Source organism: Synchytrium microbalum (assembly GCF_006535985.1).
Source record: "Synchytrium microbalum strain JEL517 chromosome Unknown SmJEL517_scf0011, whole genome shotgun sequence".
Classification (NCBI taxonomy): domain Eukaryota; kingdom Fungi; phylum Chytridiomycota; class Chytridiomycetes; order Synchytriales; family Synchytriaceae; genus Synchytrium; species Synchytrium microbalum.
In genome coordinates this window covers 103,572-131,102 of record NW_022158360.1, presented here as the reverse complement: position 1 = coordinate 131,102, position 27,531 = coordinate 103,572, and the positions used below count along the sequence as shown (strand labels likewise).

Here is a 27,531-nt window from a genome sequence, read left to right as displayed (position 1 = left end):
TGAATGTTCTGAGCATGGCATATAGTCCTTTGTAGAATCCATTCAGAATGAAAGAATCGCAAGTAAAACATGGTTGCAAGACCCTTCGCGAGTTGCTGAACGAGTTGGATTAAGTTTTCGACAACTTGATATTACAGCAAGTCCGTAGTTTACGTCAAAACCAAAAGTATGTGGGTCTGCATACACAAACTCACTTCAATCTCACACTCTCGCTTCCCAAGCACAGTGAGCTTCTGCAACTGATGGGTCCATCGTGATTCTCACACCTGCTATGATGTATGGAAGTTAATTTTTGCTCCAGGCTATGGTTGAGGTAGGTGGTCGTGGTACACTTGACAAGAGACGGCGAGATTTTTTTCTCCATATTTTCTACATCCTTGGTACAAAAGCAGTCCCGACTGTATCAGTTCAATCAAACACGATTACCTTCACATAGTAACAAGAGTCAGAAAAATATCTGTTGTGTAATAACCTCGATGTGCAAAAAACGCTAAGTTTATCCCGCCCAGATGACCATCGTTCTTTAATTTGAGGTATCTTATATTCTACTTTCTCTCGCTATCTACAAGAAATCTACAACTTTTTGTATATGCAACAACTTATTCACACCCCCCTTCCTCTCCGTCGTTAATAACACAACCAGCCCTCTCTTCTAATCTCTCTTTCTAATCTTGACTCAACACAGCAACAACCAAATCCAACACCCCATGAATAAACACTCGATGTTCATCACTCTCAACATGTGCCAACGCCCAACCTCCAACTCCTTGACCATCACCAACGACAATCACACCACCACCCACACTCATATTCTGGTAGAGGTACTTGAAGTACAATTCCATAGCCTTGTTGAAATGCCTGAGTAATTGGTCGAGCATGGTTATGGGTCCAAGAGATCCTTTGGCAACAGTGTTTTCAACACACGAGACTCGGAAGATGGAAGACATTTCGGCCACGACTTCAACTTTGCCGCCTAATGCTTCCCTTCTATTGGTTTGGAAAGAGACGTTGTGTTTAGCGATTTGGCGCAACAAGAAGAAAAAAATACGCAGGCGATGCCGGAAATATGAAACAAACTTACGATGTGACTCGAGGCTCACGACCACATAGTAGAACGGCCGTAGCAGGATCAACAGATACCAACTGTACAAGACTGCCCCTCAATAATTCAACATTGTCGGTAGTACTGCTATTTTCCTTGTTGCTGCTGTCGTTGCTGTTGATGGCGTTGCTTGCATTTGCACCAGCCAAATCAGCACGACTCATATAATACCCCAATATTTGTGGCACATTCTTAAAATACGCATCAAGATTTGGCACCATATAATACCCTTGTACAGCATTCTCATCACACTTGACATATCGAACTGGCTTATTATCACCACTGCTACTACCACCATTGACATTGACAACGTTATCATTGAGACGCCATCGACCGCCTGGATTATTGCCACCAATAGAAGGCCTCTCTTTTGGTGGAAGTATGCGAGCTATGGATAATCCTGATGATACGAGTTGCAAGACGAGCTGAGTATTATGAGAGTTGGCGCCATAGTCAGTCAAGATGGCGTGCATGACATCAGGTACTTTGGGAGTCTTTGTAGAGTCCAAGTGATGTGCACAATGGACTAGACCGTTTCGTGTCAAGTGATTCAATAGGTCTTGACGAGTGTTTCGAATCGAGCTGAGAATTTCTGCTTTGAGTTTCTGTTCCTTCAACCAGCGTTCTGTGTAATGTGAAAAGAGCATTGTGAGTCATCCAAAGCAAAAAAAACTCTCCATATGCAAAACGCATAACTCACCAAGAGCTTGCTTTGACTCCTTTCTGGCATACTCAACCCACTGATTATACAAGTTGAGAGAACCAGCCAAAGTACCTCGTCCATCACAATGCACTTGAACAGCTTGTCGTTGAGACACTGACATGGCTTCTTCATGTGGAATCAAGCTGACATTCAACAGCAGTATAGATACCATTGTTAGGATGGGATCAAGACACGAGAAGAGCGTTCCAAAGACAAGGATTTTGGCAAGTGGAGGTGGTAATGGTAGAGTGCAAGTAATACGACCAAGTGGTGTGAGACCTTCCCGCAAGACGACTATGAAAAAAACGATGAAATTGTGGGTGAGCTAATAAAAGCCGCATAAAGAATCTAAGAATGATTTTTGTGAATCTTCCTCGTCACCAACGTACGTCTGAAGGTTTGAGCAGCTTGCAACGATCGAGGCCAGTTCTCTTTCAACACGACTGTCTCATTAGCGCGGAACGATGAAGCCTTCTCCAGAATGGATTTCGTCGAGACAGAATCACCAAAGACTCGGCGAATGAGAAGCACCAACTCCAATAGACCAGGAGCAGCAAAGTCTGTTTGGCGATGAGTTGGAAGCTTATTGTATCTAGAGGCAGAAGAGATCGTTTACAAATATTCAGTTGGAACTCACCAGTGACAAAAAAAAACTACTCGCTGCATACAATTCAGGAAGATGTTTCGTCTTCGTCACTTTACCTCTCAGTAGAATACATGGCCCAATACTCGCCATCAGTATATCGTTTGGGCAATGCAGCTCGGCGATCCAGCTGTTCTTGCGTTGCCCAAACGGCATGAGCAACGTTTGGGAGGGAACCATCAGCCATCATGGTAAACCCAGCATCAATCACATGTCCTACTAGTGGCAAGGTGATGCAACTCTCCTATTTATTGCAAATGTTCAAAAAGTCAGTATAGGCTATAGCAAATGCCAGGCTTTCAAAGCACCGAGCAAGATGACAACAGACCGTATCTGTTTGCAAGGGACGTACAGAGATATCCGTCGTAAGAATAATTGTACGGGTGTTTTTGGCTGCTACGTATATATCCTTTCGAGAGCCTGCACCTGGTTTTGGATTCCAAACGTTGACGAGATGAATTATGCTGCTGCCAACGATTTGGTAGCCTAATGGCGATTCGGCCAGCATCCTAAGAATGATGGGTGGTGCGTATGTGTGAGTGAGTACAAGACATTTGGGGTCGCAACGACAAAAAAAAATCGCAAAGCTTACAAATATAGAGTCTCAATGTCTGTGACATGTGGCAGAAACACAACGATGGGATCCTATGTAAAGAGAGTTGTATTAGAGCGAGTACAGGCATTTGAATCATAATTTGAGACGAAGCGATAATATAACACATTGGCCAGCGAGAAATATTGTCCACATCACCATCTCATACCTTGTCTTTATAAGTTTTCAACAAATGCACAATCAAAAGTGCAATCAAATCAAACGGAATGCGTTCTCTAGCAAACATCTCTATATCAGCGGTCTTGGCCGCCGCAGAGCTGCCCCTCAACAAGACTGTAGACGCAGTCTCTGGCCCCAAACGCCTATACAACTCATTGAATCTGGCTTCACAATCAACAACGAAACGGGTTCGTTCGTTTTCGAATGTTGATGGAGTGTCGTGTTGGTATGCCAATTTCAATATCCTGAGGGTCGATTCCATTGCATGCATCCATTGACCAGCAGGGGTCTTTTCCTTGATGGATATGACTTCGGATGATAATGGTTGGAAGAAGGATTTGATAGGGTTTATGAGGCTGAGTCTGTGGTATGACGTGACCATGACAATCAGTTTGGTAGTCAACTTTCTTGTCGCGAAGAGTGTGGCCAGACATGACATGGCGATTTGCATGGCGGGCTTGTCTTCTTGCACCTGTGATATGATATAGGGAGGTGTGTTAGAAATTCCGTAGTATCGAAGTTCGAGAATAGTAGAGATTATCAGGTGTTTTTCTGTGTGGATAGCACTATTAGACGCACCTCATCAAGAATCAGATGCGAAAAGCGCGTAATTGGCCTATTACTTCCAATTTCAGCCGCCAAATAATGTCGAAGAAATACAGTAGGAGTGACAAAACAGATACATCCTCCGTATTCAGGAGGTTTGACTGTCTTATCTGTGACATAACCAACTATATCACCTATTTGCTCATCACGTAGTTCGGCAATACGATGAGCAGCGACAATACAGCTTGTAGGATGTGGCGATACTACAAGTATGTTGACATCCAATGGATTGGTTTCCTTTGAGAGAGCCACTAGAAACAAGGAGCAAAAAAGATATGTCAGAAGATCGAATTACTCAAATTGATCAGTAGCTTCATTTCCACATACATTCCCATATCAATTGAGGAACTTCAGATGTCTTTCCTGCTCCAGCAGGTGCTTCGACAATCAACAATTCAGGTAATTCATCATTGATGGCTTTTAGACATCGTTGGAGTTCCTTGACTATGGGAAGATTCAATCTGAATAAAGGTAATTGGTATGTGCCAGTATACGCTTCATTGTTGAATTTGTTCCATGTGTATACGACATGAGCTCGTCGAGCTTCTGCATTGCCGACTAGAGATGATGATATGCAGGATGTTAGAAGCGATGTATCGATCAGTGTATCACTGTAGCTGTGAAGATTGCGTGTAGCGAGTGTAACGATCGGCTCAATTTATGATCAACATACCAAAGAGACCCATTCGATCGGCCAAAGATGGAAGTTGACCACCTATCGTATGTGTTCAGTTAGGGTGAGTGATTGGACAGGAACGAGACAATGCGAGCTCATGCATACCGAGCTCAGAAGGCGTTTCAAAACCCCCTGGCCCAAGCTCACGTACAAGACGCGACTTGAGTGGAGTAGCAATGTTCAAGGTCACAGGTGTGAGTTTTCCCAAGTCAGCTTTGACTATGAGAAGTATGTGTCACGTGTAAGAGAAATTGTTGGTGAATATGAAAAGGTGTTTGGTAAGAGCGTACTGCAGTGTACGTACGAGGTGTTGGTGCTTCGTTGAATGGTGAAGCTTTCGGTCGATCCACATGTGTTGGCACACGCTGATATTCATTGTCAGCCTAACGAATAAAGAATACGAAAATAGATCAATAACGAGTCCATACTGAATGAGCTGTCAAAGCTTGCATGACATATTTACTCACGACATTTCTCGAGTAATAATCCGACATGTAAGAACGAGTAGCATTCGAAGGAGTAGGGCTTCTTGGAGGAGTAGGAGTAGAAGCAATAGGCATCCTACTCTGAGCCTCTACGCGTGCATCAGCCAAACAATCTCGAATAGCAAATGCGGGGTTTGAAGCGCGACCAAATCCAATCCTTGTTCCGTCATGAGTGTGCCAAGTACATATATGTGCTTGATCTTCTTCATTGTATGTACATGAAAGATCAGGAAGATCCGTGATTCCGCATTGACGAAACATTTGACGAATTTCGTCCTCTAGACTACCTCTGTTGCCCATGTTCGACAACATATCCAAGGCTCCAGCACGATGTCCTATTTATATGTGTGTACAGTTTACACTGGGTGCTTCTCTACTAGTCTCTCTGTCTGTTCTTCTATGGTATGTAGCTCGATTTGTCGAGATTTGATGATAATTTTGAACGTTGGGTGAAGAGCACGTCTAAGCTTCCACATCCCACTTTCTGTCAAGGAAAGAGAAGCCTACGCATCTATATTTCTTGCATTTGCACGACCTGACAGTGTTGAAATCGCGTAAAGTCTCGTATTGTATGAATGCTGACACGTCATTTTTATTAAACACGCAGAGCTCTCCTTTCAAGGATATCAGTTACAACCAAGGCATCGTCACGTCGCTCAAATTGCTCATTTCGAGCTGTTAAATTGGATTTGGAGCTCCGCTGTACAGGACCTAGTCGGATCACGTTGCCAAACACCATCACTTTTACTTGTTGAACTTCATCGCTGCTAGTTATTCGAAGACCCGTCTGGTATCGAAATGGATGATCGAATTAATCAGCAGCTATTCGACATAAAGTTGAGGATCATCGAGCAAGTAAGGTCTCGTTCGATGTCTCGACCCGCCAGATCATCTTAACAGTTAATCGTACTTAGAAAATCGAACTGAAAAGACGGGAGCTGCTTGCAAGACAATATGAATCTGCTGAGGAAGGTAAGAACGTAAATGGATCTACTCGAACTTTCAGCTTTGACCGTTCATGCGAGTGGTAACATTCATTCTTTATTGACTATAGAGGCCGAAGTGAGTTTGTCTCGACCTTTCAAACAAGTCTGACATCCAAGCTCTCTAATTGACTTCTATTACTACTCAAAGCAAGCAGAAGCAGCAGAGGCGAAAGATGCAGTCACGGACACATTACAAGAGCTGAAAACCGGACTTGAACGACTTGAAGCCAAAGTCAACACCCCTGTAGCCACACCAATACCACCGCCGGCACCACCAAAGGATCCAGAAAGGACACGAGAAGAAGTCTATGCTGCGCAATCGAGAGAAATGTTTCATGCTGTTTCTCTTCAGAACGCTCAACTTCAGCAACTGATGCTGAGTAGCGTTTTGTTGTCTAGTCCTCATATGGCTGCTCTTATGAGAGGGAATTTGGTGCCACAGTAAGTGTTAGCGTGGTGTGTTGTTGGAAACCAACTTGTAGTTGCTTTACTCAACATCATTTTTTCGCGTTTCAAACAGACAACTGAATGCTGGAGTAGCACCTAGCATGGAACCAGACCCAAATCTAGCTTATTACGCACCAGCGCAGCCTTACTATGCGCCACCAAATGTAGCAGGTACGATATTATGTGACCGAGAAAGATTGCTAGAAAACGGAACTATTACATATAATATTACAGCATTGCTTTTCTCGCTCACACCCACCTATTCCACTTTCACCTTACAGGAGGATACATACGCACACGAGAACCAACATATCGGCCAGCCCGTGGACGAGTGCGACCTGGCCCTCCAATTTCGACGAGGAATGAAGCTACTCGTAACGACAATTATGCATCCGAACGGAACGACCAGTACCTTGAGCGAAGTGAGAGAAGGAGGCCACCTTCTGTGCCTGTTTCTGTAGGCAGTGCTGAGGAGATAGACCCACCGAGAAGGTATCTATAGGCAGCGATAAAGCGATAGCGGTATTTTGCACTGATACCAAGTCTCGCTTTGTTCGTGCTCTTAGGGAAACAACGAAAAGAAGGACCACACAGTCTGAAATCAAGCAACTGAGTTCCAATGCTTCTAATTCGAGGTCGTCGAACCTGGCAGCAAACAAGAAAAAGTTTCGAAAAGTCATTCTTGCTATCTTGTTTGCCTTGTCGTTACGAAAATCGTATGAGGTAACACTGTGAGGGTTCTTTTCTGTCTCTAGCTTCAGTACCGCAAATCGAGATCTTCAAGCATTCAAATCGTCACACTCTTCCCCTACTTTGGAAAATTAGAGAAATCCACACGCCGAAGTTCACGGTGTTTTAAGAAGAATGATATTCCTTGCATCAAAGGAATGGATTCAAATGTTTAAAGAAATGCCGGCATTCCGTGAGCTGCTGGAAAGCATTCTTGGTGCCTCGAAACAGGGGGTTGACTTGCTTGTAAGTCTACAGGAGCGAGTCTCATGTTTGTTTTTCGCTTTGATATTCTTATCCATCGTACATTTATTACTAGGTTGAAGCACGAGGAATGTTCATCCCATTCTCTAAAGGGCCGTCCACCGAAGTACAAACCAAGCTGATATCGATCGTCGAACAAGTTGTATCCATTTTCAAAAAGGTATCAGAGTCTTCTGTTTGAAGCTTTTTTTGGTTGAATCCATTCTTGCTTGAATATTTTACTTACAAACTACAAGTCTCTTAGTTAACTCCAGACTACATCCTATCCTCCCTCACAATCGCAGACGGTTCCTCCTCTGTATCGACATACCGACTCTTCCCGCTCTTCTTCACATGTGACTCATCGTTAATCGACCTTCCTCATTTCTTGTGGTCGAATGAAAAGACCGGACTGGAATTGATTGAAGGTGCATCTGGATTCGATGGCGCAAGTGCCACGGACGATTCGAAAATGTTGAAGCATCGGCTGCTGATGCTGCATTTTGTCGTTTGTAAAGTGTTTATACTCAAGGTATTGCGAATTGGAAAGCGACTCCTCAAGTCATTCTTCCTGTTTCAATGCTTTTTCTTCTTCACCTTTTTCGCTAACCTGTCTTCTCCCACTCACTACAGCTGCTACTACAACCTGTACAAAACAAACTAGCCCTCCGCATCGACGATCTCGCATCCAAGAACCTCCGTACAGTATCCTGGATCCTCTACCGAATCATCCGTGGCGCAAACCCATCAGCAGCCACCAATGGCGAATTCATGACACCAGCCGACGAATTCATATCCCTTCACACACCAACAACAGCCAACTCTCACGACCCGTTATACCCAACCGACGCTAAATACAAGCAAACATATAAAGTCCTCTCGCGCCTAATCGACGATGGATCCAACGTGCTGATTCGTTGGTCAACACAAATATACAACGATGCAGAGAAATTCGAAAAGAGACGGCCTGCTCGTGTCGAGTTTGTGGAAGAAGATGAATATGATGGTGGTGGTGGGAGGGATTCACGAGATCAGCGTGATTCGAGAGATCAGCTTATACAGGCTGGTAGCAGCCAGAGACGAAAGGGGAACAAGGATGAGGATGATGATAGTGACGAGGATCGACCGATAGTGTTGCCACCTGTAATAACGACTACTGCTACTGCTGGTGTTGCTACTGGACAGCTTTCGAATTCGGTTGAGAATATTAATGCTGGTGGTGGTGGGAGAGCTAGTGTAGATGTTAGAGCTAGTATAGCTGCTTCTGACAAGGCACCCAAGACGTAATCAAGTTTGAATCGAGTAGCTGTCAAGGGAATGGACCAGACTCTGATGGCGAATCAAGCGGTAGTTGACTTGTATGATCTCTGAGTGCTTTTCTCCTTGTCAGAGCAGGGTTTGTCTTTTCACAAGGAAAGAACTTTAATAAACACCACCTCATTGAGAGAAGCCTTCAGTTTTCTGGGTATGCTGCTTTTACACCGTTTACTACTGTAATGACGCTACCTTGTAGCTAATGTTGCTGCTCTGACGCGATGCAAGCTAAATCTTCAACAGCAAGCAGTGCAAACACTGTTCCTACAAGCTCATCAACCCTTTCGAAAACTTTCTCAACTGTTCAAGTTTGATTGCGAAGAGGAACTACAGTAGTGGTCTATTTCAGCGTACAATTCAAAACACTATTCGCGAGTCCAGATAGTCCAATCCAGCTGATTAAGAAGACGTACTTTACCTCTTGTGGTCTAGAGAATAGCAGCAAGAAGTCCACCATAAACGAAGCATCTAGAGCTCAAAGCCGGTGGTAAGTATCGAGCAAATCTCACACTAATCGACTGTCTCTTATGCCTATTCTGACACCAACAGCGACTGATGCAGACCCGCACCACGTATCCAGAAGTAGCTACTTGATTTGGCTGACTTGAAGGGGCTTCTGATTGAGCATTTGCATAACTGCCCTTTTGCACGTATGATCCATAGCAGCGTAGTATATTGCCTATAAAGCAAAAATCAAGACAGAATGAGTACAACAATGTTCTCAAAACGTGCAAACAAACGATTACATACCCAGCAGAGACGATAAGTAGGCTTGAAAGCCATCGCCTGACTCCACAACTCGTGCCATTGGTTTCGAGGCAAGGGGAGATGGGGTATTGGTCCCACAGCTGTTGACGCTATTCCCAGGTACCATCCACTGGAGCGTAAGGAGCGTGTCCTCGGTTGTAGGTTTTGAAGTGAGGATTACAAGTCCTCTGCTCGGGCAGAAAACAAATCATCTCGTGGTATATAAAAACCACCAGGCGTCAGTCGGGTCGTTGAAACGTTGTTGTTGGGATTGCTGGATGAATGTTGAAGGATTATTGACAAGGTTTTGAAGCGGTTTCTCACCAACTGGGCACGGTTAAATTATGTGTCTAGAGCAAAACAGAGTTGCAAAGAGTTAGTCTGCTGCTCTGGAATTCGAAATAGCGGCGAAAAATGAAATGGTTGATGTCTTGGAAGCCAGGTCCAATGAGCACCGAAGAAGGAGGAAGAGTCATCTAAACGTTGGATGCATTATTACAGATGCCAGTGCTGGACTTGTTATAGACGAATAAGTAATTAGCATACGTTTTCCAAAACATGTGATAAATGAATTTCGATCTGCCTTCCCAATGTCTGAAGCACTGGGCATCAATGGAAGGAGTACATACCAAGGCAGAGGACATGGTGCCAGATCCGTTGAAGTCCTTCCACTTGGCTTTTGTATTGGAAGTTGTTTTGGTCGATGTTGGGAGAAAGGACAACCGTTATTTAGAGCTTTCGTCTGTGAGGAGGCCTTGGGCGACTCGATTTCCACGGGAAATGCGACTCGATTTTCACAGGAATCCGCCTTATCGAACTGCTGCGCTTACTCGATTTTCCACGGGAATCCGCCTTATCAAACTACTGTCATCGTCATTCTCCTTTCTTTGCGGTCCTCACTCAACACCCAAACTCTTCACACCCAAAACATTTCAAGTTCTTTATACAAGCCTAGCGATATATATTGCTTTTTTCTCACCTCTTCTAAAAAACAAAGGCTTCTTTTCTCTCATAGATATATAATTTTGGTGTTATGGGGCTGCAAATTCTCAAATATATAAAAAGTTTAGTGGGGTGTGATGTTTTGATGCTTGTGTGTGCAAATGTTAGGACGACAAAAAATAATAGAGTTCCTGTGTTGATGGGATGGTGTTGATGATGGGCTTTCGAGAGATCGTTCATGATATATTTAGTCCAAAATGTTGGAGCCATTTTTTGCTTTTTTGGGTAGTGGACAGTCACACCAACTACCTCCTTGAGCTACTACCACCACCACCACCACCAGACGATGATGCATGGTTTTGTTTGGATGGTTTGTTGGTAACATAGACATCTTGCATGACTTCGTCCATTCCATATCGTTTTTTATGATTGATGGCCAGCATTCGTTTTAAGAGATGCATTTCGTCTATAAGTGGGAAAGAAGATATCACAGTTAGTTATGGAATCACAGAGAGATCATTCATTCAAAGAAAAAAAGAGTACCACAGACTCGCGAAACATATCACACACGATATCATACCAGGTGTAGCAATCTCTTGCAACCTTGTAATAGCAGGGTAATAATCACTCGTCCCGATACTCTTGTCACCATTGACGATTTGATCGTGATTGGAAGGAAGACCTCCATTTATCATACTAAACAATACCAAACCTAAAGACCACGTATCCTGTTTTTTACCCTCAAAGAGCTCTTGATGCTGTTTCCCTTCATTCCTCAACTCGACATTCTTCCAGCATTCCGGGGCAGATAATCGAGACGTTGAATGATATTTGAGTCGGGCAGTCCCATTCGTATAGAATGCATGCCCAAAATCCGTCAATTTGCATTTGGGTCGTTGAAGAGTAGATGTCACGACAATGTTTTCTTCCTTTATATCGGCATGGACTATATTATTGGAATGGAGGTGTGCGACTGCCGATGCGATCTGAATGAAGAGCTTTTGTCGTAGTGATGGTGGCATTCCTTCGTTTCCAGCAGCATGACCATATTTGGCTACAGCTTCTTTACGTTTTCGATGATATTGATTGTTTAACACCCATAAATCAGAGCCAGAGTCGTTTGCGATGGTCAAGCGTCCTTGCGCATCGGCATTGTTGGTACTGTGTGGATGATTCCTGGCTGGTGGAAGAGTACAAGTGATGTACTCTTGACCCTTGATGGTGGAAGGCCCTACAAACTCTTGGACGAGATACCATACATTTGGATCTTCCCAATGAGCCACATATTGTACAATACATTGATGACGTATACCTTGTAGCATAGTGATTTCTGATGGAGCATTAGTTTCAAGGCGACCAAGGTTTTCGTTCCTTTTATATATGAGTTTGATTGCCACCTGCAAGAAGAGAAGAGGGAGATATGAATGTTAGACATCTGTCGGAATAGAAGTAGAACAATCACAATAGAGTGATCATTCCAAGACAGCGAAAAAAGGGAAAATTCCAGTACTTCGATGACATTTACCTTCTTGCGTCGACTCGTAGCCGAATTGTATTGCGATCCAAGCAAGACAACCCCATTATGGCCCCAGCCCAATATATGTGACAACTCATAATCTCTTGATAGCCGTATCGACGTCTTGACAGCATTCCTGACAGCATTCAAAGCTTTTGATCTTCCATCAGTACCCGATACTGGCACAGTGACTTCGACACGAGGTATCCTATGATGAGGCGTAGTAGCAATAGCAGCAGCGTTCTTTGCTTGCGGAAGTGGTTGCTGCTGTTGTTGTTCCTCATCATCATCGTACACTGATCCTTCCGATTCGCTCTTCTCGTCCTCATCAAGCACTTGATCATCGTCGTAGGTATATGATTTAGATTCGGATACGAGCGCGTTTAGTGTTGACGAAGTGACTGATGCTGCTATAGGTGGAGATGTTGCTTTATGATACGGTTGTTGCTGCTGTTGTACGGCAATATTATTATTGTAGGTGGTGTTGTTGTTTACTTGACCTCTGACGATCGTACGGGTCGTAGTAGGGAACTTGTTGACTGGTGGAATGTCTCTAGCAGGATCATGACTGTTCTTCACGACCTGATTGAAGAGTTGAGCAGCAGTATTGCGAGCCTTTACTCGATAGTTTGCAGTAGTTGGTTGTGGATCGGAAGGTCTTGGTTTCTTTCTGATGCGATCCTCGATATTGTATGGTTGCTGATTATTGAATGGAGTTTGGTGTTGATGTTGGGTGTGTTGTGGTAGAATAATTTCGACATCAGATGGATCCCGTTGACGTTTCCTAGCAGAGTTTGGAGTAGCTGGCGGAGCCGTAGTCTGCATAGCTCCGTTTCTCATCTGATGAATCCCACTCTCATGTGGGGTTTTGGGCAGAATGTCGAATGGATGGCAATTACCAAGATGAGAGTAATGTGCCCTGTAGGATTAATATATGGATATTATTACTTGGTATGATGGCACTGGTCCAGTCACGTCCAAAGAATGCTATTTGGCAGCTCACTAATGTTGAAAATGATAAATGTTGGTTTTTAATGACAGTTTGCAAGCTTTTATGAATCAAATGAATGCTTCATGATGCCGATTCTGAATAGTCTGTTCAACGCATATGTACTTACAGTATATCAATCGTCCTGTTTGGCCTTCCTATCTGCTTGCCGTCTCTGTCAGTGGTGAATTTGAAAATCAAGTTTGTGTGGAAAAAAACTCGTGCTGAGACTGACCCGAAAACTAAAGAAACAAGGCACTTTCACTCAATAACGTCGACCAGAACGGAGTATATTTAATGTTTACAAACTCGGATACACTAGCAAACGCGTGTAATCTCCTTATTCCATCTTCAAATCGCCATCATTGGCGGTCTTTGATTCCTGGTGCTCGTCATCAACACATGATTGAAATGATATCACAAGTCAAGTCGGGAAAACTAGGTCTTGGTAGCATTCACGTTGCAGCAATTGTATGAACGTATTAAACCTCCTTCTTTCATATCTCTTGTCATCTTTTGTTAGCTTCAACCATCATTGCTAAACTTCAAGTCCAAAACCTACCGCGTCGCTACCCACAAATCCAAGCTTTTATAGGCAAGTACAGGAGATCATATACATAATAATACACTAACGGCATAAAATTCCACAAACAGCGACTTTGATCGTGACAAAGCTCTAACGTATGAAAAATCACAACCCCACCTCATATTTTCGTCGGAGTTTTTCGTGGTACTACCGGAACTGTCGAAAATGGTTGTTTAGGAGACGGCATCAATACTGCATGCTCGGATCTATCTAGACCGAATTCCTCTCACATGTACTTTTCTTCATGGCTCATCCTCATTTCTAACATACACTGCCACTTCTGTACGACACAAGAAATGAGAGCCCAGAGAGACGTTTTGTCTGAAGGTCATCTACCCATCAAATCATCATTAGCTGAATGATATTGCCTTATTCTTGTATACAAGAATGAGACCAGTCCTTTCTGTAACCAAAACCATCACCATTTGGATTCTGAGGCAACGCTTTACCGGTCCCATGACCGCCCTTCTTACAATCCTTTTTGTAACCTTAGATGATCATATATGCGGCTTGATAATGCGTAAAGATAATGCTAGTTGGTTGTAAGTAACTTTAAGTTGTTTGACAGACTGAACATCCGACAAAGTGCGTGCAACAGAGTGCAGAGACATTTGAAGTAACATCATTCCTCAACTGCAACATCTAAGTTCGAATCCGCGCATTCAAATCAATAGGTTCCTGTTTCAATCTCTCATTCCAAAGACAAGAGAAGGTACAATTTCCGAAAACCAAGATACTTCACCCCAAAAGACACACTCCAAAGCCCATCATTCCTCAACCGCGTGGTATACAATCGAGTCTCAACAGCAATTAAAGCAAATCTCGATATCAACACTTCCACTTCAAAAGAAAGTGAAGGTGTAATTTAAGCAATGCGGACGATTGTTTGTGTAAGAGACTTGGTCCAAATCCTGCAACCTCGAGTGCTAGCTTACTAGAGACTCCTCACGTTCAAAAGTGCGAGAATGTTCACCACTAGTTTCATACAACCAACTATCAAAGTCATCGTTCCGGCACATCCCTGTAAAAAAGTGGTGAACGTGATGTCCGTGACAGAGCGATTTCAAGCCTGGACGAGTAATACGAAGACGGCCAAAGGTTCTGAGTATGAATAATTTGAAGCATGGACTATTTGTTTCAGATGTACAATGGCACTTACATGCATTGTCCTCATACATTGTGGTGTTCTTTGCTGACCCGAGGCAGTTGTACGTGATCCGACTCGATCTATACGAGGTCACATTCACGTCAGACTTAAGTCAGATTCGAATTTCAGAACTGGTCTCCTCACAACCACGGAAAGACTCTTGTACGGTTTTTACTTTTCTCAACTCTCCAAACACGTCCGCACATACTCTGTGACGGAATAACAGCAAAAGACATATGCGACTGCTAGGTATATGTAGCTGCAGCAGTCGTACGTGTCCAAACCATCGCTGGAATTTTTGTCAATTCGTAGGACTGCTTCTGCGGCAATCATTGAGCATTGTGAGATTCCCATGTTCTTGGATGCAACCCAGATCTAATCTATATATATATATATATATACATAGGATCTAATAAACAAACCTCTACAAATGCAGCCACAAAATCCAATACCGTCTTCCTCCTCTCACGTTCACGAATAAAACCAATCCAGAAACAACAAACAGAAGGAAGCCATCAGTAAAAACACAATCACCCAAAGTCTAGCACTGCCCATCGTCTTCTTAGCAGACACCAGCACCTTATTAGCGTCCTGCATATCCTGAGTAGCTTGTATAGCTTCCGAGTGTATGGTCGATATGGTTTCTTGTTGAACAGCTAGGTGTCGACCAAGCATGTTTTGTAGTTCGGATATTTCGCGGAGGGATTGTGTAGCGAGTCTAATGGATAAGAAGGTGTAAGAGTTGCTGGATTGCACTATGGTCGGTCAAACACGAGCGATGTGACCTTACCTGACTTGATCAGTTTGCCCTTCCAATTCAGCCAACACACGTTCATTCTCAGCTTCTAACAACATTCGTTGTTCTTCTGGCATCGACGCTGCTGGATCACTATTACTGCCATCCATATAATCCAGTGACTGAGGTGGCGTACTAGTACTATTAACCGTACTAGCACTATTATTATTGATTTTCGACGTTGCTAATGAGAGCGACGACACAGCAGCAGACGTGACTGAAGATATCGAGAATCCAAAAGCATTCGTATGAGTGCTATTCGATAGTAATGGTGATGGCTGTGGATGTGGTGATTTGCCATTTAGTGTATCGGCGGATTTAGATTCTGAAGAGGAAGTGTGGAATAGCAGACTATTCGAGAAGCAAAAAATAGTTGTTGGATGCGCATAGTCGACAAGCAGTGTGAGTTTATACATACCCCTCACGTTTCTGTAGAGCAGTTTGAACCCGTTTCTCTTGCATCGCTTTAAGTATTTGAGAGGTTTGAGCTAGTCGATGCTGTAACATCCATATTATCGAGTCACGGTGTTCTTTCAGACCAATGCTGTTATTAGTATGCAGTAATCCCTTTTCTTTAGAATGCAGTACCTCTACAGGAGAGAGAGCGAAACGAGACGATCAGTGGATTGAAAGAAAGAGGTAAGACGAGCAAAAAAAGCAGTTTCTGGCCGCTTTGTTAGTGTCTCTACACAACAAGGTCAATTCATACCTGCAAGTCTCTGTAACGACTCAATCCTCCTGATACAAGCCGACACAAACGAATGAGCAACACCTTCCAACTCATCTCGGCCTTTATCAGTCAGATGGGTTGGCGTAGTCGCAGGGAATGGTGATTTCTTGGTAAAGAAGGCACCATGATTTGATTCCCGTATCGAGTGTTCCAGACCATGTGACTGTGGAAGTCCTAGATAGGATCTTCGTGATGCAAGTAAGAAGTCACGTAAATGGCCCATGTCCAGTAGCTATGAATTGGGGGAATGTTAGATCAAATACAAACCAACAACATCACAACCATCTCAAATACAAATAAAGGTGTAATCTGCCACTTCCACATACAATGTCTATAGCCGTTCTACTGAAATCATCCTTTGGCAGTACATGGTGATTCCTTCTCAGAATGTGCGATGAATTATTGGTAGGCTGTAGTCCGTAGCTTGATGAGGCAGCCTTCGATTTAGCAGTCAGAGCCTCATGTGTGCTCAAGACATTAAAGAAATGAGTTGTAATGTCCATTGACTCGGGAGCTTCCTATGGCCTATATAGTCAAATGTTTGTTTTTGGCGATTTGCGAGTTTGGAGAGCAGTAAGAGTGCTTACAGAGCATTAGAACGATAGCTGAATAGATATCTTCACGTGTATTGTAATATACACGACTTTACGCGTTAATACAAGTGTTTATACTAGTCAGCACGTCCAGCTTTCGTCATCGATAATCTTTCAAAACATCAAAAAAACCAATCGACTATTCCGATGTCAGCTCTACGATTCGCACCACGTCTATTGGCTGCCACTCCTGCCTTCAAGGCTCCATTACGAGCATTCTCAGCTACTCCTGCTGCTTTTCACCATTGCGCTGCTATCGTACAGGTACGATTTGTCTGATTGGTCGTTGAATGTCGCATCGAAATCGAGAACATGGAGTGATAATTGTGGAATTGTCTTGCAGTTTACTATCTGTTTGTTTACGTTATTGAAGTGTTGGATGGTTGTGGAGACATCACAAATCTGACATCAGGTCTTTTTTTCTCATCACCTCTTCATCTATATAGAAACCGGCTCCATCATTTAAGGCTGCTGCTGTTCTTCCAAGCAAGCAATTTGGAAGTGTCAACTTGGACGATTACAAGGGAAAGAAATGGGTCGTCTTGTTCTTTTACCCTCTGGACTTGTAAGACGCAAAAAATGTTACCCTGGCTCCCATTCTATTCATCTCTGTCTGCTCACTCACCACTACGTATTTAAGCACGTTCGTATGCCCCACCGAGATTATCGAATACTCTGAACGTTCAGAGGATTTCAAGAAACTTGGATGCGAGGTATGCTGCTCTTCTAAACACGCTTTTCTCTCGCTCAGAAGCTGAATTCGTCTTTCATCTCAAATTGTAGGTTATCGGTGCCTCTGTTGACAGTGTACACTCTCATCTTGCATGGATAAATACCCCAGTAAACTTACAAAGACAGTTGTATGGATCATAACTCGATTATAACAACATTTTGCTCTCCCTTTATAGCGAAAATCAGGTGGTCTCGGTGAAATGAAGATACCCATCAGTAAGTTCATCAAAGTGGCGGTTTGCTATTGCAAAGATATGGAAGGGAGTTTCATCGAGAGTGACAAACCGTGAGTCGGGCATCTTTTCTTGCTCACCCTTCTGCGTCTCTTTGCTCATAGTTTCCGACATTACCAAATCAATATCAAAAGAATATGGCGTATTGATTGAAGAAGCCGGTATCGCATTACGTGGCACATTCATTATCGATCCTAAGGGAATACTTCGTCAAATCACCATCAACGATCTACCTGTTGGCAGATCTATTGACGAGACATTGAGGTTGTTGGAAGCATTCCAGTTTACGGATCTTCATGGGGTATGTATGAGTGTTGGGTTTTGTGCAGCTCGTTTATTAGGGAATGTCTTTTTGCGCCCTAAAACTTGACTGACATGTTTGAAATCTTTTCAGGAGGTCTGTCCTGCAAACTGGAAGAAGGGTGCCAAGACCATGAAACCCGACCCAGTCAAAAGCAAGGAATACTTTAACGCGGTGAACTAGGTTGAAGTCGTGTGAGGAGACGAGCATTTGTAAAGGTATTTGATTATATGGTTGTTTCTTTTTTGCATCTTTGTTCATTTGCAGTGTGACTGACCACAATCTCCTTGTCTTGCTAGATTTTGTTGTTGTACCCTGTGCCGAATAAAGGCGAAGCTCATGATACCTTGTTGCAAGCCGTCGTGATATGGTTGGTTTTGGTTGATTGATCATGTATGGTTGTCCCATTTTTATTTTGTTTTTGGGTTGAGAACTTTTCCGTTGTCTTGCAAACAAGACCGAAAACAAGAAACCGCTTGTAGTGTTACTCGCTCAATGTACTCCTCCTTCATTGATTGCTTATAAGAGTGTCAAACCAAGCGAAGAATGAATTGCCAGAACAGTCTGAGTCGTTTCTAACCAAATAATCAGACTCTTTGATCGAATTTGTTGGTCAAGGAGTATGAAGGAAACGATTTTTGCTCACATCTTGTTAGTTAGTTCTCTTTATTTTGGGAATGTGTTGTATATGCCGAATACATTGCTTCACTTCAAGAAATATGGATTTGGTATGACGTTACGATGGTTTGAGACACACAAGGCTAATGGTGCAAGACATGTTTTCTGCTTTACTCTGATGATTCCTAAGAGTTTTTAAAGCAAGATGAAGGAGCTCCAGCAAACGATGCAGTGTAGGAGACATCTTGCATGACCATCAACAGCGGAGATGAATGACGTGACGTCAACGCTACGGCAACTACACCGGTACTTTCATCAGTATCTACAATACCCAACAGAGATCCAGAAAGAATTCGAGAGGACAAGATGTGGCGTGATGCCGGACCTAGATCAATCTTGTTTTACTGTGACGAGCCGTATAATTCAGCACCTAACAGCAGGTATGCGGCTTTTGGATATCTGAGGAGAATTAAAAAAGGGTATAAGAAAGTCATTGAGCATAGCTCATTCGCAATCATCCCTTTATTGAATTATCTCACCCGTCAGCTGTTATAGGAGGACATGTGCACACACGCGAATCAATATACTGACTTGCTCTTGATGGACGACCTCTAACAAGGAGTGATTCTACTCAAGATGACAATGACGCATACTGAAAGTATTACGTTCAGTATCCCCAATCCAAGTGAGAGAAGACTATCACCGTCTTTGTATGCTTCAGAGGAGGTATTGAGAAGGGATCGCTGATGTGGTAGTACTTGAACATACTGTACTGAGTGGGATATCAGGAACACTTCATCTAGGGGAAATATCTCCATTACGTTTACACGTGGTCCTGGTTTGCTCATCCTTCCTTTCTCGTCTCATAGTTGCCGACATTGCAAAATTGGCATCCGGAGAATACGAACGTCGATGATAATAGAACAAAATTCAGACGATATATACTATTTCAGTCGATACATATTCTAACGAGGAGCATTCTACTTTAGACGTCACTTATGTAAATTTACGATACTGCCAGTGCTTTGCTTTATATGGATATGAGAAAAGGTATGAATGATTGTTTGAGTTTACTACAGGAACATGTGCGGAATACAGTGTTACAGGCTAGCTGAAATGTTTTCATAGTTAGATTTAGATTAGATGAGTGAGTAAATCGAGAATGTGAAAATCTGAATAGGTTTTACAGAATACCTCAAGAAGAAGAGCCATTAACCCAGAGACATTGTATGGTTTCCAAAAAGCTGCTGTTTGGGTCTTTTGCTAGATTTATAAAATTTTATACAGGATGTTGCATCAAACACATAGGCTGCACCTAAACCGACCACAGCAGAAAACCGCCAGTCAACCTTCTGAGGATCTATGTTCAGATTTAAGTATTGGGCCCTGCTCAGCATTATTGTGAGGTTGCAAATCCAGAGTACTTTTCGGACTAATTGGGTCGCGTAGTACGTAAGGATCCAACCTGTATAGACCGTATATATGGCTGCACTTATCAGGATGATCTCATTGTCCCATTCTCTCACGAGATCTGGTTTAGATTGATTGACAATAGTTTGACCAATCGAAACTAGCAGAGTAAGCCACCACCCGAAAGCGACGGTTAGATTTCCAGTCATTAGATACATGGGATAAACGGCCAGTCCCCTAGAGATGTAGTACAATATTCTCCTTGCAGTTGGTCTTTCATTAAACTTCAGTATAAACACCCACAAGGCGAATTGCAGTAACGTAACAGCCATTGCAACGATCCGGTCGCTAAAATAGTATCCAGAGATGATAAGTAGCATGAGACCATTCGCCGCGTCACCAATGATATGTGTTGTATTCCTATCCTGTTTGGTGCAACAGTTTTTTATCATGTGAGCGACTAAGCTTGTGAAATTCTGAGGTTTACCTCGTTAAGACCTAATCGGGGATGATAAAGCGGAAGCACTTCGAACACTTTTTTAAAAAATGATCTTTTGTTCATTTAAAGCCTGTGTTTCAACCGTCGTATGTCAGTCGATGAGAAAAAGTTGAAAGCGCAGACTATGAGAATCTAAGAGCACGCACCCACCTTTACGTACTCGATGATTTAGAAAATCGGCTTATTTATCGAGTACACTAGTTTCACTTGGGCAGATCTTGCGGCTAACTGATGGGCTAGTGTCTTAACTACTATTGGGAAATCGTGCGTAGCTGAGTGCAAGCAAGTACAAGCTGAGGCTCATCTGACTCATCTGAACTTTTGACATCATCCTCTAGTTTCCCGATTTTGATACGTCCGAACGCTACGTGTAGGAAAGATTTCGAGCATTTCCATTATTTTTCAATATCATGGTAGCGTTCTATATCTCTGGGGAAGAAATCTCTGCAAAAAATCTCTTTTGCAACGTTTATCACATCATGTTTTGGGAAACGGATGCTAACCAAGTTTTTATTCTGTATTAGGTCCACTAATGGTCGCCCTACCGACGCATCCAAGAGCGGGATGCCTCTTCCCTCTGCCTGGATGCTCCTTGGACCTCACACCAACGACAATCAAACATTTGCTTTTTTCGCCGCTATTTTGAATTTCTCTCAATTTCAGAAAGCTCGACCGACTTTTTGCGCCTCTGTTCTGCACAAGGCACATAGTTCAACGAGTTCCCAGTTGGTGAGAAGCCTCCCGATCACCTTTGCAACAATACCCCCAACAACAGCCCGTCAGCACTCCCAACCACACAGTTCCAAGGATCCAACTGGAGAACCTTTGTCTGTCTTATACCACGAACCTACATTGGGTGGCTTGCTGCCCAAGCTGAGAGCTTGTAACTTTCTTCAAAAACCAACAATGCAGGACTCGCACCTCGCCAGTGGATGGACACCTGGAAAGAGCGAAAACGCTGCGTACCTGACGTATGAGGCTCGTCTTTCAAGTGGACTCGAGGATAACAACGGGGAAACAGCTTACATATCCACTTCTCTCGGTATGTCAATGAATCTAGTTATTCTCTTATGTTTGTTTATGATTCCTGTTACTGACACATGTTTCATTTGTGGCATTACAACATGCAGTTCCTGGCTACTATGGTGGCAAGGCCGTCGTCCTGTATATGCTGATGGATGTGGATGTGAGGGAGGTGAGACCTGGACATAACAAGTGGCATTCTGAATAAGTTAGGATACTAGGGATTCTAAAAGATGATGTTGATGTTGGTATGAGCAAAATGAAGGTATTGCAGTCAGATTTGGACTGTACGTAAGCAGATCTTTGAATTTTAGATACTCCTTTTGGTGAAATCTTTGCTGCTACTTTTTAGACTCCACGCGAGCTATAGCATTTTGAAAACCAGCCGGCTCTTGGAACTAATTTGAGATGGAACTGGCTTGAACTATTGTTGACAAGTAACAACAGTGCAATGTTTATGTCGATTTTTGTAAATACAATAGATCAAGATTGCTTTTAGTGATATGAATTATGCAATTTAGGACGCCAAGAAAGAGTTGAAATGAATGTGGACGCTGCGTGATACGTTTTCGCTCTTTGTATGTGTTCGCAGTAACAACTCTTCAATTTGCCAAAATCACTGCATTACATCTTTTCTTCTCTTTGAAGGATAAGCAGCAAAGATATAGCTCATTGTGATTGCTTGGCTACCAACCGGCATTCGAATCCAGCTGTTTATATAGTTCACTATTCGCCAACTTGGTGGGAACTAATTTTTTTTTGTTTTTGAGAGCAGTAGTTGACTAGACACAAACCCGTTTCGTCGGAAGTAGATAGGAGGCTGCCATTTTATATAACTTTGCCTCGATATATATCGGACCTCTATTCCATCTATACCCACCTTGAAATCGGCCAAGTCATCACACAAATCGGAACATTTGACACATCATCAAAATTCATTCTTATAAGGTCGCCATTCACTTACAACGACTACCGCACCCTCTAAGCTGCTACTTGAAATCACTCACAAAGACTTAATCCAATCTCATTCTGTGCTTCGCTCTAAAGTAGAACAATCAGTGGACCAGAAAACTGCTCTCCCAACCTCATAATACCAAAAGGCCGAAAAACATGGAGGGCAATTCCAGTAATTCGATGAGGTTGGGAGGTAGAATGGATCGTAGATTACTAGGTGGTAATGTCAAGATGCAGAATCAGATGCCTCACATCTATCCACCACCTCCTGTTGGTTTGAGCTCAAAGACCCTGGGTCATTTCATGTCGAATGGACCTTCTTTGAAAAAGGATGTACCGAATAATGGTCGTAGGACGATACTTGAAACATCATTGGAATCACATGGTGTGTTTTGCGGCATTGGCAAGTTTTTTTGTTCATAATACGTAGCCTTACTCCTCTTCTGCTGTCTCCGTTCTTTAGGCAATGCTCCTTCTTCGATACCATCTCCAAAGACAGTACCTGAACCCTCAAGTTTTGACGCTCAATTTGTAAGTGTTAAATCTGATCAGAACACATCAGCTTAAATTGCTCAACATACGAAATACTCACAGCACAACCCAAATCTATCAGCCATCGTTGAGTGAAACTAGCCTGACTCAACCAGCTGTATCAGCACCATCCTCGTCGTCTTCAGAATGGGCTAAAGTGGGTGCACAGGCTCCTCCACAACCACAGGAGAGTGCAGGGTTACGAGACTTGGAGCTTCGAGAAGAACAGGAATTGACTCGATTAAGAGCTCTTGTTCCCAAGAAGGGTGATAACAACGATAAAAAGGTCATGCAATCTACTCGAACCAGTATGCCACCAAAACCAAACCGTACCATCCCTCTCAAGCCTTCCGTAATGAAAGCAGAACCGCTGAGAGATGTCACTACGATTAAAGGATTGAAGGCTGTCGCGTTGACGAATCGTCCTAAACTACGATCTAGTCTTCGCCAAACGACCGTGAAACCACCTTTGGTTGTAGATGCTGCCATATCATCACCGAATGGGAATAGTAGTGCTGGTAGTATTAGTAGCAGCACTGGTAGTATCAGCAACAGTCTTCCGTCTCAGCCACCACCATCAATGTCCTATGGTACCATCTTTACACCATCTTCAGCAGCATCTACGACAGGTACAAATCAGTCTCGGGAACGTAGCTGGACGGCACTATCAGGAGCATCGAACTCGTCAGCTGCATCATCCACTACGTCATCATCGCCATCTAATCAGGACTTGGTAGATGCCCGAATCCAACAAGATTTAGATGAATGGGACCGAGAAGATTCCTCTGATAGTGTGCTGGATTGTTTATCACCAGCATCATCGTATTCCAATCCATGCTCGTTTGATCGATCTGCATCGGCATCACCACTGACAATCTCAACGGATGTCCATACTTATAATATGGGCGGCAACAATACCAATAGCATAAGTAGGAATAGCAAGGCATTGATCATGGAAGATGAAGCCAATGATGTGCCAGTTGAAAAGGAGGACGATTGGCAAGAATTGCATGCCTTACTGATGGCCACCAGTCTAGGCCAAGACGGACTGGATGTATGTAGCAATGTCTCGCCACGTGGTTGTGTCTCTGCAGAACTCCTGGAAACCTCATGGGGTTCTGGAAGTGGTGTATGGAGCGATGAGGCCTCGCTGTCTCAACCACAAACACCATGGAGTGAAGAAACAACTTCACCATATGTATCGTCGTGGCCAGCAACAACAGCATCCGCCACGTCGGGTAGCAGTATAAGCAGCTCAACAAACAATAGCATAAACAGCTCCGCATTGTCATCTCCATTATCTCAGTTACCAAATCTGCCACCCACGTATAACAGTATCAAGAGTCCCGCTACTATCAGCCCACATACACCACAGCCCACTCATTATCATAGCACAACAACATTGTCTCCTGTGGCAGAGTATGCCTCAAGTCGATTTGCTGCTCACAGTAACGGTTTATGGATCTCGGGGTTTTAGGAAACAGGAAGGTTGTAGGGTATGAGAGAAATGCCAACCATACCGGAGAGTGATCCCAAAAGAAGATTTCCTTTATAAAGTTTGATCTTTAGAAAGACCAGTAGTATTATGCATGCTTCCTTTAAACAACATGAAAAATAAAGGAATTGAACATCTCACAAGGGTCTGTGATTTTCGCTCGTTCGAGAATGAAGGCGAAATACTGTAAACCTCTAATTTAGAAAGGTACAAAGCCTAAATTCAACTACGTTTAGAAGTCGATGGGAGCCAGCCGATATAGTCCAAGGTACAAAGCAAAACTCGATTCAATCAAATTTATAGACGTTTGAGGCCTGCCTGAATAGTCCAACCCAGAGCATTAAATGTCTTGTAACGTCGAGGTAGGCTGTATTAGCATACACGTGTATGAGAGTGCAAGAGGCAGCATCTACAAAGGTTAGGTCGGTGAGTATCACGACAGTACCAAGTACTTCGATGTTGACAAATTGCGCTTTTACCAAGTCTTCGCAGAGGAATGCTGGACCAGGATACGTGTGCAGAGCCAGCTCACGTGTAGACCACATTGCATCCAAAATGGCACTTGCTTCGTCGAAAACTTGATTGGGTCCACTTCCTGTTTGCGTTGTGTAGTTTGAATATCACAACTCATCGTCAATTTGGGATTGTTCGTGTACAGACACCAACAGTGTCAATCTATACATATCATAATGGAGTTCACACCTTGTTAATTACACAAGACACACATTCTTGCTTCATATGTTCAAAAACCCACACATTTACAGAAGGCTGAATCTTTCCCGGGACTCATTCCATTTAATTCATAGACTGTTGGAGATTATTGTTTAGAGGCTGCAGACTAGTTGGATCCTCGACATCGACTTGCTTCTTGCAGATGGTGACTTGTTGATGATCGTAAACAATCAGATTGGTCCGTGTTGGCGTGGTCTCTTTTCATCGTAAGACATTCACCAAAAAGGATTACAATACAGTTTGCCATCAATACGATACTGCTTGCACGTTGACTAACTTGGGAGCTTTCATAGTCAGAAATCTTTCAAGTCACAAGAAAAACGCTGGGCCTAATTTTACTTCATTGCCTAATCGTGGTCATACTGACTAGTAGCAAGCAACGAATTTTTCATAACGTATCACCCCAACAAATCCAAAATCAAGTTCAGCCAGCAATCAGAGATGAAAGCACAATGATGGTAATCCTGAAGCAGCGAGACGCAAATTTTTCTGCAATAGCGGCCAAGTCATCAATACACCCCGAACATCATCCTGTTACAGTAAATGACAATAAATTGTGATTTCAAAAACTCGCTTTTGGAAGAAGAAACAACGACGGAGTGAATCACACACTAACATCACGTACCGATGGTGAGCACATACCAAGCCCCAAACACGAAAGAAGACGTTTGTCTCCAGGATACCGTTAATTTCATAGCAACATTAGAATAAGATAGCAGTCAAGTACAAGCAACTTCTTTCGTTGTTTCAACACGATCAAAGGAACGACAGGTGTAGACACCAGCAATTGGCACCCGGCCAACATCGTCCGGACTGAAGAACAGCACGGCAAGCCTCACAAATATCCAAGCCATTGATCAGAATCGAGTATTCGTTGCACAGCAGCTGTGTTGGTTGCGTTTCACAAAATCCAAACTTCCAACATGCTGTTCAATAATACCAAACAAGATGTATCAAAACCAGATTCGAACTATAATCAGTGCATTGTGCTAGTCTAAACAAACTCCTTATCTGTTATTTGTGCAGTGTTTTCACAAGCAAAATGGTTTACAAATCTTCAGTGACGGGAAGTTCACCAGAATCGGCTATGATTATATCTTCCTTGGGCTACATACAGAATCAATCGTTAGATATTCCAAACAACACGTCAACCCACTATGCTTTTGTCACTCCATATTTCGTACCTTGTCGCCTGGTCGTGTAGGAGTCTTTTCAATAGCCATAACAATATCCATTCCTTCAAGAACTCGTCCAAACACTACATGTTTGCCATCTAGCCATGATGTAGTCACGGTTGTGATGAAGAATTGGGAACCGTTGGTATCTTTTCCTGCGTTTGCCATCGAGAGGACTCCAGGACCAGTGTGGCGCAATTTAAAGTTCTCGTCTGGGAAACGTTCTCCGTATATGGACTTGCCACCTGTTCCGTCACCTGAGTAGAGTAAAACGTGTGAGATTTGTTGTAGTGGACGTCAAGAGTTTGGAGTACCTCGTGTAAAGTCACCACCCTTGTTACATGTCCAGAGAATCGTGAGTCTTTCAGTAATCTGGTTGTACAATCAATTTCAAATATACCTGAATCATAAAGTTCTATATAACTTGCAGTTTGTTAGTGTTTGATCATCACAACGAACGCACATCGCGAAGCTACGATTACCTTGATGACCCGATGGAATTTAGATCCCTTGTAACCGAATCCTTTCTGCAATGCGAAAAATAGATGAGATTCAATTCCAGATACTTCACTTCCAACATATGGTGTGTGCTCACTTCACCAGTCGCCAACGCTCGGAAATTCTCAGCGGTCTTTGGTACCGTCTTGCCATAGAGTCCTAAATGGAGATGTAAAATAAATGAAGATATCGATAATAAGTTCAAAAGATGTAAAAACACTGACCTATAACGATTCTTCCTAAGTCCTTGTCGCCCTGCTTCATGTCAAAATACACCTTAGTGGACACTGCTGGTAGTTTCCCTTCCGATGCTTGAACTTGCAATAGCGCAACCAGTAGCAACGCTACAAGCACGACGATCTTTTGAATACCCAACATTGTACTAGTTCTTGTATGCTGTGAAAATTTGGGTTTGGATTTTCGTGGAAGTGACAACCATGTGAGTAGTAAACATATCTTGCAAAGAATTTCTGGACGTGTCAATCGCTGTAGAATGTTGATTCGTTGTCTTTATAGATCTACAACACGTTCATGTACATCGTGGTGGCCATCAAACGTGGACAAAGACGTGATCATTCC

At 43.1% G+C, this 27,531-nt stretch overlaps 5 protein-coding genes across 5 annotated transcripts; 1 reads left to right on the top strand and 4 right to left on the bottom strand.

The window, feature by feature from the left end:
* Window positions 1-665: 665 nt before the first annotated feature.
* Window positions 666-5,287, bottom strand: SmJEL517_g02553 (uncharacterized protein; the record flags this gene model as incomplete). Its single annotated transcript, XM_031168481.1, has 14 exons — window positions 666-987; window positions 1,082-1,727; window positions 1,803-2,099; window positions 2,195-2,397; window positions 2,508-2,692; window positions 2,801-2,957; window positions 3,041-3,093; window positions 3,210-3,692; window positions 3,800-4,077; window positions 4,154-4,384; window positions 4,500-4,541; window positions 4,608-4,721; window positions 4,807-4,885; window positions 4,970-5,287. 14 exons carry the CDS (start codon window positions 5,285-5,287, stop codon window positions 666-668), a joined length of 3,408 nt encoding a protein of 1,135 aa, XP_031025460.1.
* Window positions 5,288-10,700: 5,413 nt separating this feature from the next.
* SmJEL517_g02552 (uncharacterized protein) lies at window positions 10,701-12,736 on the bottom strand (the record flags this gene model as incomplete). Its single annotated transcript, XM_031168480.1, has 3 exons — window positions 10,701-10,861; window positions 10,976-11,792; window positions 11,921-12,736. The coding sequence occupies 3 exons, from the start codon at window positions 12,734-12,736 to the stop codon at window positions 10,701-10,703; spliced, it is 1,794 nt and encodes a 597-aa protein (XP_031025461.1).
* Window positions 12,737-15,103: 2,367 nt separating this feature from the next.
* On the bottom strand, window positions 15,104-16,661 carry SmJEL517_g02551 (uncharacterized protein; the record flags this gene model as incomplete). The annotated part of the gene is made up of 5 exons (XM_031168479.1): window positions 15,104-15,350; window positions 15,423-15,779; window positions 15,847-16,018; window positions 16,138-16,390; window positions 16,485-16,661. 5 exons carry the CDS (start codon window positions 16,659-16,661, stop codon window positions 15,104-15,106), a joined length of 1,206 nt encoding a protein of 401 aa, XP_031025462.1.
* A 237-nt stretch (window positions 16,662-16,898) lies between these two features.
* Window positions 16,899-18,406, top strand: SmJEL517_g02550 (peroxiredoxin; the record flags this gene model as incomplete). Its single annotated transcript, XM_031168478.1, has 8 exons — window positions 16,899-17,015; window positions 17,198-17,316; window positions 17,392-17,464; window positions 17,535-17,591; window positions 17,660-17,699; window positions 17,821-18,017; window positions 18,111-18,191; window positions 18,317-18,406. 8 exons carry the CDS (start codon window positions 16,899-16,901, stop codon window positions 18,404-18,406), a joined length of 774 nt encoding a protein of 257 aa, XP_031025463.1.
* Window positions 18,407-26,326: 7,920 nt separating this feature from the next.
* Window positions 26,327-27,330, bottom strand: SmJEL517_g02549 (uncharacterized protein; the record flags this gene model as incomplete). The annotated part of the gene is made up of 7 exons (XM_031168477.1): window positions 26,327-26,386; window positions 26,464-26,711; window positions 26,769-26,787; window positions 26,855-26,869; window positions 26,937-26,981; window positions 27,050-27,111; window positions 27,177-27,330. 7 exons carry the CDS (start codon window positions 27,328-27,330, stop codon window positions 26,327-26,329), a joined length of 603 nt encoding a protein of 200 aa, XP_031025525.1.
* Window positions 27,331-27,531: the final 201 nt, after the last annotated feature.